General features: G+C 44.0%; 1 protein-coding gene across 1 annotated transcript in view; it reads right to left on the bottom strand.

The window, feature by feature from the left end:
* The window catches only part of ppargc1a (peroxisome proliferator-activated receptor gamma, coactivator 1 alpha), a 258,307-nt gene extending 244,340 nt beyond the window's left edge, over nt 1-13,967 (bottom strand). Inside the window, 1 exon segment of the mRNA XM_069170255.1 lies at nt 13,777-13,967. Coding sequence (XP_069026356.1) covers nt 13,777-13,857 — 81 coding nt within the window. The 5' untranslated portion in view covers nt 13,858-13,967.
* Nucleotides 13,968-14,242: the final 275 nt, after the last annotated feature.

Here is a 14,242-nt window from a genome sequence, read left to right as displayed (position 1 = left end):
CCAACAGAACGGAGACAAATCAGTCGCCTGCTTCAGCTCCCCATCCTCTCGCACTATTTACCTACCTCCCATATCTTTCCTCGCGCTGCCTCCTCTCACACCAAATGCCACATGATTCTAATTTACTCAAAACAAAGTCAAATTTCTCCCAGCCTTTATGTTTTGACACAAACTGTGCAAAGTGCGCTGGCAACACACAAATATGCTTATCAGACACTTTATATGTAAATTTGCAGTGTGAGAATTGAATGACGGCGAGTTTATGTCGTGAGGCTCTTACAAAAAAATTTTTTAAAAAGCTGTCCTGTGTGTGGACTAGATGAATCCAAGAGTCGTTTTTTTTTTTATTTTATTTTTTTCAAATCAGCTCTGTCGCCATCCTGCACGATATCATCATCGTGTGATGTGGAAAAACAAGGCGTAGGCGAGCACACATTTTAAAGCCCAAAGTTAACAGCACTTGGGAGATAACACGACTCCTCTCGGGGGCTGTGCTGTGCTAAGAAAACGGCAGTCGTCCCTGGGGAGGCCACACCACTGTTTGTTTCTGGAGAAAAACACTACAGGCGTCTTTCTAAAGCACCCCCACTAATCAGAAGTGATCGGTTCACATGTAGCTATCCACTCTCCCTGGGGAAGGGCTGTAAAAAAAAAAAAGAAAAAGAGTGCAGCACAGTCAGAGAAACAAGAGAACGATGGTGGAAATAAACATCCGGAGAGGAAAAAGGGGTTGAAACATTAAATCTGATGACGATTGGATTCTAAAGTTGTCCAAAAACACTACACTGCCAATATTAAATAATAATAATAAAAAAAACTTTCTGCAAACATGTTTGTCCTGAATTTCACATGATTATTGGAATGTAAAAGATGGCCTCAGGTAGAAATGAAATCAGTTTCAAAATAATCCAGCAGCACGACTCAAGAAAGAAAAAAAAGATTAAACGGTTTCTATGCACACAAGAGGGCAGAGTGGGCAAACACTCTCCCCGCCTAATGAACACACGACAACTGGATGATACTATGGCGCCTGGGGCTTGTATGAGTAAGTGGGTGGGGAAGAGAGTGAGTACATACTGTAGTCGTGGTGTGTTTTTTTAATTGAGTAGGTTTGTGTTGGTGCGTAGGGGCAAGCAGTTAAAACACAAAAAGAAAGTCATCTGAAAGCTGCAATCCCCCCCCACCGCTGTCCCGAAACAGCATGAAGGATTACGAGAGAGTTAAAATCTAAACTAGACACTCTGGGAGGCAATATTAGATTCCTTCTGTTGTATGCATGTTCATGTCCTCCCGATTTTCATACCGTAATGGATAGGTATAAATAATTAAGCAGCCTGTTGCCATGAATAGCTGGAGAGCAAGAGAGGAGCGGGAGGACGGAGGGAAAATTAACAGCGATCAGCCCCGCTTGCAGCATTTTAAAATACCACAACATTGTCATAATTAGATCCTCTCTCTAGGAATCACCAGGAATGTCTTCTACCAAGACAAAAAGCCTCCCGCAGTACGCGCTCCCTCTCCGGTCTCGTACTTAAAAGTGCGGCCCTCTCTGCTGCCCAAGTCCAAAAAAAATGCAGTCCGCGCCATATTCTCTTGTCACTTTAATGAGAGTGATAAATGCTATGCTAGCTTTGGCTATTTATAAATTTGATGGCACAAATTGTGGCATAAAGGGCACAAGACAGATGAATGACAGATGAAGGACAGCTGCGGCATCGTCCCTCCATTAAATGCTGCAAATGGCCAACTGTGGCCCGGGTAGTTAATTAGCCAGAGAGCCTAATCACAGTTTTGGAGCTGCGCTCCTCCCCAGGTTACGTGCTAATAGGAGAAGCTTGTGGAGAAGTGGAAACAAGCGAACTATTTGGCTTTTTGGGGCTGCTTTTAGGAAAGACGAGTTGGAAATTTGGCTGAATTTTGTCACATTTAACATACTTTTCTTTGATAAAGTTGCAATGGGTCAAAAGAGAACGAGGGGACACAATATGATCAAACGTGGCCTGTAAACAAACGATGTCGATCCTGGAGGCAACCGAGTGCTCGTACTTCAAAATAAAATGCAATAAAATGTGATTTTTACATCGGAAATTGCGCATCGTTCACGCCCACGCCCGTCGGCTCGTCTTCTTCCTCGTCCTCGTTGCAGTGCGAAACCTGCAGCGGGCCCACGTCGCACGGGAGAGAGGCCTCGTGCGTTTTGGACGAGAGACAAACAAAATGCAGCTCCTCTTGTAAAAGCAACGCTTCACAGTGCTTCACAGTGGTCAAAAACTCCCCGGGGAACCTTTAACATGACGGCAAAGAAGGGGAAACATCACTGCTACAGAAAATGTTCCTTGTTCGCATGTATAGCAGCCCGGTCTCACGCCGATGCTCGTTAATGTCGCCGTCAGTCCACCCGAGGACAGCGTGTCGGCGTCATGTTTTGGCTCGGCCTGGGGTTGAAAAGTACACGCATGTGCGACCGGGGTCAAAGAAGGACAAGGAGGCCGTGCGACGATATACAAACAGTGATAAAGTCCAAGTGGGGGGGGACAAACTTGTGCCTGAAAGTTCAGTTAATGATATATATATAGATATTTAATAATATGATTTATTTGTAAATAAGTAAGTTAGTTAAGTGTGTTTTGCTACTTGAGAAATAATAAGTCATTTAGAGAGGCTTCGCACTGGGAAGTGAACTTTATAGTTTATCAATATTTTATCCAACGCCATGATAAGAGTGTCAGGGGTCAAGTCTCTGCAACATTGTGTAACAAAACCACACATTTTGAGTGAAGCTCCCCGCTACAGGGCGCTGCGCTTAAACCGATCAGAGGTGTCAGACGTAATGTAACCTCTATTAAAGGGTCTGAAGTCGGCGTCGCTTGGCTATAAAAAGGTCACAATACAACAGTACGAGGGAGCGCGCAGTGAAGCAGTTGCATCTTGGAGTCAACAGAGGACAGAAGCGTGCGCACGTCCTCTGTTGGTTCAAGACAAGAGTGGAAGTGCTCACGCTGAGGCAAACATTCTCTGAGATAAGACACACAAATGCCTTAAGCACCCTGAAGTTAACCAGAAAAGCTTCTGTGTGCATATAAAGTAGGTCCCCCAAAATAAATAAAAAAAATCCTGCCTGTTCCTTGTTACGTAATCTACCAAACAATCAGCCGGCGAGCACATCCCACCGAGGAGAAAGAGTTAGAGATGCAGGAAAAGGCAAAAATAAATGAAAGTCAGGTTGTCCTGACTGATGATGTGATGCTGTAAACAGGGGAGATTTTTTTTTTCTTTCTAACAATTAAAGAGTGGGGGGGATATTGATTTCCAATGGTGCTCTCAAGTGACTTGCTGGCTGTCACAATGAGGCCCCGGGTAAGGTGACCATGTCTCTGCTCAACGTGATAAACCTTGCATGTCATCAGGTGTGGAGGACGCCGTGTCCCCCTTTCCCAACCCCACCCTCGCTGCGTCGCGGAGTGCCGCTACAGCATTTATCCATGGTGGGACGTGGAATTATGGCTTGCTTCATTTAGTAATGAAGCCACAGAGGAGTTGGTGAGTCCAGGAAGCACAAACTAACAGAGCCGCGAGTGAGTCCAAATTAAGAGCGTTAGGAGTCCAAACACTTGAAGTTCAGGTACTCTTAAACACACAAATTCGATTCTCTTGCATTTTCGTCCAGAGGGGCGAGCGAGGCGTTGCCATGCAACTCAATGTGCACTTTTACAGGCATCATGAGAAGTGGTGGCAACCTGGATGACAGGTCAACTCCAGTCTTACTCCGGTGATAAACAACCATAAATCAGAAAACGAGCTGTCACTCGGCGCGCGCACGCGCGCGCACACACACACACACACACACACACACACACACACACACACACACACACCAAGGAAAATAGAAGAAAAAAAAAAAGGACCATGCGGCTTGATTGGCTCTTTTAAATGAGTGGCAGTGGGGTTATGTTGATCGATTCCATGGATAATTGACTGATACTAGTGTTGTTAGAAGTGGAGTAACGACTACATGTCAACGCTGTGATGCGACACAGCCTCTGGGCATCTTAAATTATAGGTTAATAACATGTAAAGGAAATAATTGTCCTTCCTTTTTGCCCTGTTCTGATAGCCGTGGACCGAGTTAACAGGGGTGGGCAGGCAGATTTTTGGCAGGATGTCATAACTATAGTATAGCACTTATTTATGATTTAGGTTGGGTAATAAATACCTTTTTGATTGCCACAATCCACAAAATAGAAATAATATTCAATGTAAAATGGCCTAAATTGTGCTGATTTTAGGTATTGAGTTGCTTCTAAATGTTTCTGATGTCACTTGGGAGTAAAAGTTGACTGAAATTTTAAGGTTTGAGAATTAAGCCAAAAGGTTGGACCTCTCTCTCTTATTTCTACACACCTCCACCGGCAAGTTGCCATGCTCTTATGTCCAGACCAATCAATGAATGAACTCGTTACTGAGGCATTAAAAGGAAAAGCCATGGAGGGGTAGTAGTCCGTATCTGGAACTCTTCCCACTTCGTGACACAGCAATTCACAGCTGTTCCGAACCGCTTCTCAGCCCCGGGAACAAATATGATTAAAAAATTTAAGGAAAAGGGAAAAAAGAACTGCGAACTACAACGTCGATATTATGAGTTTTCTATTATGCGAAGATACAAGAAAGGAAAAGGTCTAGAAAATGCCAGATCACTTTTGAGTGAAGGACCCCTCCCCTGTGGTAAGATCCAGCCAGCTTTATTATGCCAAGAGGTGGCCACTGAGTGGAGGAAAGGACACTGATGCATAGAATGCAAAGCGACTTTTAATTATTCTTGGGAAAAGAGCACAAGCCCTTGGCTTGTTTACCACTTTACCGGAAACAGCTTATGATTGCTTTGTAATTATCTCCTTGATAATGTAAAATGTACCCCCCACCCCCTTGCCGTCCACTCCTTTCCGTAGAACACCATGCAAAAGTGATCAAGCATTCATCATTTAGCCCAAATGTTTTAACTTTTACTTGGAGGAGGCGGAGGGAGGGCTAATAGATTATGGGTAATGAAGCAGCTCGAGCAGTAACACAAATAGGACTTGTTGTGAAAGACACAGGCGAAGGCACGCCTGTGCCGTGATAATCAGTCTCTCTTTTGTCTCATGATAAGCTGAGAAACTAACCTTCACCCAAAGAGCACATCATTTCCCCTCTGCGAGACTTAATGAGACATTAGCCATACTAACAAATGGTGGACGAGAAAGTGAAAGTGACTTTCCAGGTAAAGGCTGTTTGCCTGACCATAATCAGTCCCCAAGTGCGGCTAAAGGATGGAAACTACTCAGAGTCTCCGTCTCAACAGCTTGCTGTGGCTTTTACGACGGGCCTCTCAGGGCCCATCGAATGGCATGTAATGTCTTAATATCCCTCAAATAGAACAGGTAATCTGCTTTTGTTGTCGGCTAGTCTGCCATGGAACAGACAATGCAGTTTGCCCATTTTAGCTTGTAATGGTGTGTCGTGTACAGTGTAGCGCTAGCCCTCCAAAAAAAAAAAAAAAATGATTGCCTGTCAGACCGGGCATGCGTGTGAAATGATTCAAACTGGTGCCACCGGCTGAAGTTCAACAAGCACAACAGCCCGAGTGTGTACCGCTTTTAAACCGTATTAGAATCTGTATCATATCGATATTGCTGGAGCCCGAACGATACTGGAAGTACGGGGTCAACACCGATCCCGACATTAGGGAGTAGAAAAATATCGACAGATGGGCCAAAATATGGTTATCAAACACAAAGATATGTAATGCGGGCAGGATATTTTACGGCTTAAAAGATCAACTTTATTGTCCAAAATGACATCCAAGCAATGAAAAAGTGAACATCAATGGGAATATAATAATAATAATAATAATAATAATAATAATAATTTAATAAAAAGCACAAATAGAGCAATACCACAACAACAAAAAAACAGATAAGTCTTTTTCTGTATTATGTCCCGTTTCATATCGGCAAGTATATGCGCCGGTACCAGTATCACCAGTGACAGGCCAATATCGGCTGATAAAAATCAGCCAACTGATAAATCAGTCGGGCTCTACAATATGCATCTGGAATTCATGACACATTGCACCGAAGCCACGCTTTTGAGCAGCAGAGTGGTTTGGCGGTGTGGGACTACAGACACAGTGGCGGATGGATAAAGAAAGGAAGTGACGAGCCGGTGTGAGAAGGGGCCCTGTTCCCCCGCCGGGTCTCCCAGCTCAATTAGCTCAGCTCATCCCGGCTTTCTGCTGATGGGAGAAAAAAAAAAATCAGCAACACCACACTGCACCATGCAGTCCGGGGAGTCTAGCCTGTTAGTGAGTGAATGAGTGCGTCAGTGTGCACATTATGTGTCTGTTCATGCCTCACATGCAGAGTTTGTGTGTTTGTGTGTGTGTGTTTGTGTGTGTGTGTGTGCGTGTGTGTGTGTGTGTGTGTGGGCTGTCTCGTCTCGCCTCAGACTGGAGCCCCACAGTGCTCTCTGTATCAAACACCTGAACCAATTAGGCACCACTCGCAAAAAAAACTATATAAAAAAAAAAGAAGCCTAAAGCCACTTACAGTAATGTCATAAACAGTCATGCAAAACTTGTAAGAGAAGTTTATCTGGATTCACTTATTGAGATAAGAAAAAAAAAAAAAAAAGAAAAGATGAACTGGAGGAAGACCAAGACCAAGTTGTGGATTATAAAACTCCCGCCAGAGACTGGAAAGGTTATATTCCAACACTCGTCTGCCAACCTCTCTGGGCTAAAGAAGAAACTTTCATGTCTAAATTTTGAACTGTCAGTCAGAGCTAAAAAGTCAAGAAAAAAAAAATACCACCAACAACAGCAAAAAGAAAAATTTGAATAAAACTTTTTCCCGTGGCAAACAACCACGGGTTCATCTCGAGAACAATTCCGCCCGGCGCTGTCCGGAGTTGTCCAAACTGTAAAGGTATCGTAGGCGGTCTGCATGTGAGATGTAGTGCATAAATCATCGAGATGGCCCCTGGATGTGCTTTCAGGATGTCCTAAAGGGAGGGGAAAAAAAAAAAAAAAAAAACAGGCCAAGGTCTGCAGGAGGCAGTTCATCGCTGTACGACAGCGTCTGGAGGCAGGGGCTGGGACGTGATGCACACGCATGTCTCAAAGGCAAAGTGAGATGGAAAAGAGCACTCGGTGTTGGGAGGAGGGTGGGGGGGCGTGACTGAAATTGCTTGGCCAGCACAACTCAAGGCCAAAATCTATCTAATCATGGAATAAGGGCATTTAAAAAAAAAATTAAAAATTAAAAAATTAAAAAAAAAGATAGCGTAACATTCCTGCACAAAAACAGCCCACAGTGACCCGCAGACACTTTATGACACGCAATACATTTACCTGACAACACAAACTCATCCCGTCCGCCGCTGTAACTCTTCCCCCAAAATATTAATACAACCTCTCGCACGGTCCGCCTTAAAAAAAAAAAAAAAATCTCGCCGAGAATGCTGCAGTGCGCCAAGTAACTAGCTAAACAAAACAAAGTAAATACACTGATAATGCCGACGATAACATCCGAGGCGAAATGAAAGGATGAAGGTCAGTAATTGGGAGAAGGTGGGGAGGTAGAGGCACGGCGTGGTGGTTTGTTTTTTTCCCCCTCCTGGCAGGGGTCCATCTGAGCGCGTGCAGCGGGGCTCCGGGGCGGTGTAGGAGCACGTCTGTGCAGAGGTTAAGAAAAGCAATTAATCGGCAGCAGAGATAATCAAAGGAACCTCCCCCTCCAGACACCTTGGTGGGGGGAGAGGGAGAGAGGGAGAGAGAGAGAGAGAAAAGGAGGGACAGACAGAGAGAGGAAAAGATGGGAAAATACTTGTTTACAGGCGCTGCTGGTGCGATCAAAAGCGCCGGGGTTCAGCTCCGCTACCGGGGCCCTCCGTTTCAGGTGGAATTGATAACACTTCAGATGTACAATTCAATGTTTGTGAGAGTGCTTTTACCTCCCGGTGAGAAGGCAAGGATTTTTCACAGTCTAAGCTGCATTTCCTTTCATCTCAGATTTTGCAAGGTATCAACAGATTGTCAATGGTGAGGAAGACATTTTCCCACACATAATCAAAGAATGTAGTCTGGTGTGTGCCCGTGTGCCCGTGCTCCCCCCCCCCCCCCCCCCCCGCCCCCCTCAGATGTTGATTCAGACAGCACCGTGCGAGAAGGCTAGAAAACAAGATTAATATCTCTGGAAACTAATATTAAGATGACACCGATTTAGCTCTGAAACAACCACGGAAGAGACAAACAATCGCGCTGATGAGCATCAAACTGAGGTTTCCCTTCCAACTAAACCCAATAAACGGTAAGTACACGGTAATGGTGTCGTCGAAAAGGCTTCTCCTGCTGTAAATAATTAGATATTCTGCATGACAGATTTTATAGTTCCAGGAAGAACCAAAGCTTGTTGCTCCCTCTGGTGGTTCACATCTCCCTTTGGAGTTGAAACCAAGTGTACTTTGGGTAGACGTATGCCTATAAGTGGCCACTAAGCCGGATTTAATGCGTCCCCCTCTGCTGTGTGCACCAACACATCTTTAAAAATGCCCACGTGGACACAGAAGCAGCAACCGAGAACAGGATGTCATACATGGCCGTCGAAATGCCAAAGGGCCATGCTGCTATTTAAATCGGTTCAAAACCGTCTCTGAATATAGCTCGACAGAACAGACAATGTCAATCCCAACGAAGTAACCATAATCCATCAGCTAAGGCTTCATCTTCTACGTAGTCGTCTGTATCTGTGCCCACGTAAACATCCAAACAATACCAACACAAGCGGCAAAAATCTACTTGTATGGTAAATTTATAGTATGTAAACATCTTGCAGCAAAAACTCTTGGCAGACTGTTAGTAGGTCAGCAGTGAGTAAGCAGCGGCGCTTTCTCAAAGTCTTGATTAGATAATTATCCATCCATATCTTGGCAATATGTTTCAAGGGAACAACGAGCTTCTCATTACACCGCTGACAGGCCCTGCATCTGTGGGCTGCTATCAAAACGCAAGGTGTTCGGCATGCGCACACTTGTTGATAAAAAAATAAAAATTAAAAAAAGATGTGCACCCGTGGAAATTAGATATACTCCTTTGGAGGTAGTTGGAAGAGGCGGGTTTAGTTTTAGGAGCACACGGCAGATCATGGTTCTCAAATCTGAAACGGGAAATAAGCCTTTTTTGTTTTGTTTTGTTATATTTGCCTGTTCTCTTTGATGTTAACAATTTTAATTCTATCTGGAATACTCTTGTTTTGTGCTGCATTGCATTTAAAAGAAAAAGAAAAAAAAAAGAGGTCTCGATTGATAAGTGTTGGAAAGGAACTGTACATTCATTCAAGTACTACACTTTAGGACAATTTTGAGGTACTTGTATGCGAGTATTTCCCTTTGTTCACTGCATTTATTTGACAGCCATAATTACTTGTTCCTTTTTAGATTAACATTTTTAACACAACACATATGATCAGTTAAGAGAATGAATTTCATTGCTATAGTTTAAAAAAAAAAACAATACAGGCTATAAAGTACATAACATTTAAATATTTAAGCACCATTTACATGTCAATTCATTTTTTTTGTATGATTAAGTATTTTAGATCATTTAAGGACACTTTGTTGCAACACTTCAGTATTTTTTTTTATCTTATCAGAGTTCTGAATGCACTTGTACAATCTACACAATCTACTTGTGATGAAATATATTTATAGGTGCTATTTTTACGTCAGAAAATGATCTGAACACTGCCGCCACCATACAGTAGGTCGCTGCTGATACACACAGATACAGCTGAGGATCCGTTTTTTTTCACCCTATATGAAATAGATTTCATAAATGTTCTTACAGGAACAGTATCAGACTTCACGTCATAATTGTTTGGCTTTGTGGGATGAACTGAGTGCATGTGTCGATACGCCGCAGGGTGTCACACCTGTCACTAGTCAGCTGGGTCAACTCTCAACAGAAGACTAATTGAACAGTGGAGTACATAGTGAATCGTAGATGACACCGGACACAGCGTGTAGTCCCACCCACCACTGCATGAAATGCGTTAAAGTCCTCCCAGCCCACAGGTTCACCCGCACAGGAACCCTGGACAACCAACCAGTAGCAGTCGCGAGTAAAACAACAACAGGATGATGTGTGATCAACCAAGAGGTAAACACAACTAACTTTCTTTCTTTTTTTTTCAATTGCTAATTAACCATCTGGTGTTTGAAACATCAGAAAATAGGCAATAATTCCAACTTCAGTTCCTCCACAGTCCAAGATGATGTCTTCAAATGTCAAAGATATTGTGTTTATAATAAAGATAAACCAAGGAAAAGTAGCAAATGCTCATAAAGAAGAAGCTGAAACTGGAGAATGACCGCAGTTTTTGCTTGAAAAAAATGCCTTCAGTGGCAAACTGATTTATACCACACGGTTGCCAATTAATGTTCTGTCAATCGACTAATTAATTGACTACAAATTTCAGCTCTGACTGAGAACTCTTACTTAAGCACTTAAGTGTATCTTGAAGCGAGACAGATGGGAGTGAGGACAAAACTTCTAATGAAGACTTTTACCCACCTATAAACCCCTTAAAGGCTGGAAATCCTACTTCTTATTATTCAAAACTTAAAAATAACAACACAATCTCGCATTCTGCTGAGTCTGTGATCTCTCACAAACTCGCATTCAAATGTTTTGATCCCTCTCTCGCAGTAAAGTGTGCCTCCACTGAAACTGTTCAGGCTACCGACTAATTACACAGAAAAAGAAGTGACTCGCGTGGATCAAATACTGTACATAAGAGCGCAGACAAAGGAGCTTTCATTTAACCGAGCCACTGAGGGAGTAGTAACGTAACTTGAGCCTCGCTGTGATGAAACACGCTGTAGGCAGAAGCAGTCACATAAAAAATTTTAAAAAATAAAATATATATAAAAAATAAAAAAAATAAAAAAGAAACGCATTAGTTCTTACTGCTACCGAGAGTACGCCGTGTTACCTGCAGCTTTTTTTTTTTTTTTTTTGAAACGTCTTGAATGATAGACTTCAGCCCTTTGAGCCGGACTGCCAAGTGCTGGCACGCTTTTTTTGTCGAGACAAACTGAATCTCATTGCTTTTGAAGAGCGACGAAGCCTGGCCGGGGATTGCGGGGCCGGACCTCCAAAAAGACACGCACAAAAATGTGTGATGAAACTTTCAGCACCACGGACAGCAGACCTCGAGAAGCACGACGCGGGGAGGGGGGGGGGGGGGGAGCAAAGTAAGAGCAGAGGGGAGCGGCGTCTGAGAGGGGCAGGGAGTGAGGGGGAGGGCGGGAGGGGGGGGGGAGAAAGAGATGGGAGTTGAGGGAGAGACTCATTTGATAATTAAGCGAAGACGGCATCTTCCCCACCCGGTGCTTTTCAGCTATCCCCCATGTCTGCTCTTTTAAAAGTGAAGGCACTCACCCCGAAGCGGGCACGCACACACACACATACACACACACACACGCGTGCACACACACACAAAAGTGCACGCGCACGCACACACTCCTGCGGCAAGACCCCTGCTTGTCCACAGTTATTCCCCCTCGTCTCTGTGTCTTAGGCTGAATAATGCAGGGCCTTTACCCAGCGCTCAAGCATGAGTGGATAATCTGGCCACAAGGACAGGCTGTGTCAACATTTCCCTTTACTCCCCTTAGTTATTTATTTATTTATTTACCCGCCCGCCGTAGGACTCGAGGAGGGCGAGAGAGGATATGTGCGTGGCTAACAACACGCCGGCCGAGCAGATTGACCCGCCTTCAGAAGTTGGATTTCGGAGGGGAAAAACGGACGGGCTGCACCCGACCGGGATTTCAGGGGGAAAATCGCATGCGGGCGTTTCAGACAGATCAATTTGTGTTTAAGCTATTCATACAGCGCAGAACTGCAGAGATGCCTGCCGCTATTGTAATAATGATGGAGCAATCCCACGATTATGTTGTCTACTAATGGTAATCCAATATCATTTAGTCTAGGAAATGTTTAAAAAGGTCAGATAAGGTCATAAAAGTTTCTCTGAACCATTTTATTCGTTTCCCCATTTTAGGAAACTGACAGCGCGTTGATTTGAACTCAGATTGTTGTCACACCAACACGTTGTATATTACATTTACAACGACCTATAATATTATAGCAATATATATTCAATTCAGTGATAAATAAGCAGGAATTTGACGAGCTCAAATGAGCCGATGTTTAGTAGTTTTGCTTGAACTGGGAGCAGAACTCATCATAAAAGTCACTGACAAGTTATTTTTCTATCAATCAGCTCATCAATTAATGGACCGATTGCTTTCGCTGTATAGAATTGTACAAAATAAAAGCCCCTAATCATAAACTGAATTCCATTCACTTTGTGGTCACTTTTCAAGTCAAGGAAGTCAAAGTTATGCGCTTATATTTTTAAACCTTCTGTTCACAAGACGAACACAAAAGGAGGGCTGTGAACGGAGCTGGAATCTACAACGACAAGTCAGTTCTTCATTGTGGATTTAAGTCTCTTAAGTTTGCAAATGTGCGCCTCTCGACTTGACGTGCCCAAATCCACTTCAGCAGCAGAAAGTGCCGAGTTGTTGCACATTTAAAATGCCGTTCACAATGACTTTGCAAATCTGAGTCATGTTTGGGGTGGCTTTTGTTTCCTGCGGCTGAATAACTGCTACAATATGACTCTTGGCAGAGCCAATCAGGAGCTCTGGCTTTAAGAGCCTAATCCTCTTTAATTTGTGATTACTTGTAATTCAAAATGGTAGCCCACTAAACCGCAGGAGATTGATTGTTTAAATGTCCTCCTCCGCTGTGTTTCAACCTGGATGCTGATAACGGAGAAATAAATATCCTGTATATATATCCTGAGCTCTCATGGTGGCATTCAAGTAAATTACCATAAAAATCACTGTACAAATATTTTGGCATCAGTCATTGAGCATACATTGCTAAATAGCTGGGAGCCTTCTTAGCATTCATAAGAGAATGATTTCATTGGCATTCTTGTGGCAGACGACTTCAGCCGCACACATTCCTCGCACGAATCGCAGTGTGAGAATTAAGAGGGATTTCATAGAGCACGATAAGTGTATTTTAAAGGCAGAACTGATTAAGCTTGAGGGAAGAGGGGAGGAATTAGGCAATTATCTCCAAACAGACACCAGAGCGGCTCCGCTGTGCGAGAAAAGGCCCAGCACTCCAGGATCAAAAGTGCTCAGCATCAAGTCCACTCCCGGGCAACTCGACTCCCTCCGACCTGAGTTTGCATTTACCTGATTTGGAGACCTACCTGGCGACCCAAAGACAGTCAGGCATCAAGGAGCAGAGCTTGATTTCTGCATGAAAAGCATCACTCAGAGCAGACGGTAGTTAAAAAAAAAAAAAAAAAAAAAAAAGGTGTGACTTCAGAGGAATGCCGAGTTTGAATTGATCAAGATCATTGTTTGGATGATGTATTATTGATTTTTGAAAAGGCAGAAGCCTTAACAGGAAGTCCGTGAATACAGACACCTTGGAGACAAAACGGCTCGTAGAAAAAGGAAGTTTGGTGAAGTTGCACCTGCTCTCACCTCACGTGCTGACTTCCCTCAAAACATCCCTGGTAACTTAATTTATAAACCAGCGCGTGTTCACTATAGACGGATTTTTGTTGTTTGTTGTTGTTTTGTTTTGTTTGTTTGTTTGTTTGCTTTGTTTTGGCCAAAGTGACAGTTCCGGAGAGAGTCGAGTCCTACCTGCTCGTAGCAAGTCTCCCAGGTGAGGTTGATGAGGCAGGGGGAGAGCAGCTCATCTTCGGTCCTGCCGTAACCGTCCATGGTGCGCCAGCCGCGTGCGGTGGAGGACTCGGCGGACTTCTGAGGTTGCAAACGGGAGATTTTGGCGTCTTTGTTTTTTGTTTTTTTTCCTCGACGGCGGTCTCTTCTTCTCGGTCTCCCTCTCGGTCTCTCGGTCTCGGTCTCTGATGTCTCTCTTGGCCCCCCCACCCCCCTCCGCTCGCTTCTCCGTCCGGCGCCGTGGAAGGAGAGATCTCGAAGCACAGCGGCGAGAGTGCTGGCTGCTGCTTCCACCGGTCACGTGGCCGTCTTCTTCCCCCCCCCACCCCAAAAAAAAAAAAAAAAAAAAAAAAAACACAGCGGGTCGCGTTTGAGTGCGATGAGCCAAAAGTGGGGTCCGCGGACCGCATTCGAGGTGTCAGCTCAG

The sequence above is a fragment of the Embiotoca jacksoni genome, unplaced genomic scaffold, assembly GCF_022577435.1.
Source record: "Embiotoca jacksoni isolate LCO1_2020_lvr unplaced genomic scaffold, fEmbJac1.0.p SCAF_49, whole genome shotgun sequence".
Taxonomy (NCBI): Eukaryota; Metazoa; Chordata; class Actinopteri; family Embiotocidae; genus Embiotoca; species Embiotoca jacksoni.
Note: the sequence above shows the minus strand (reverse complement) of the source record. Positions and strands in the feature narration are given on the sequence as shown.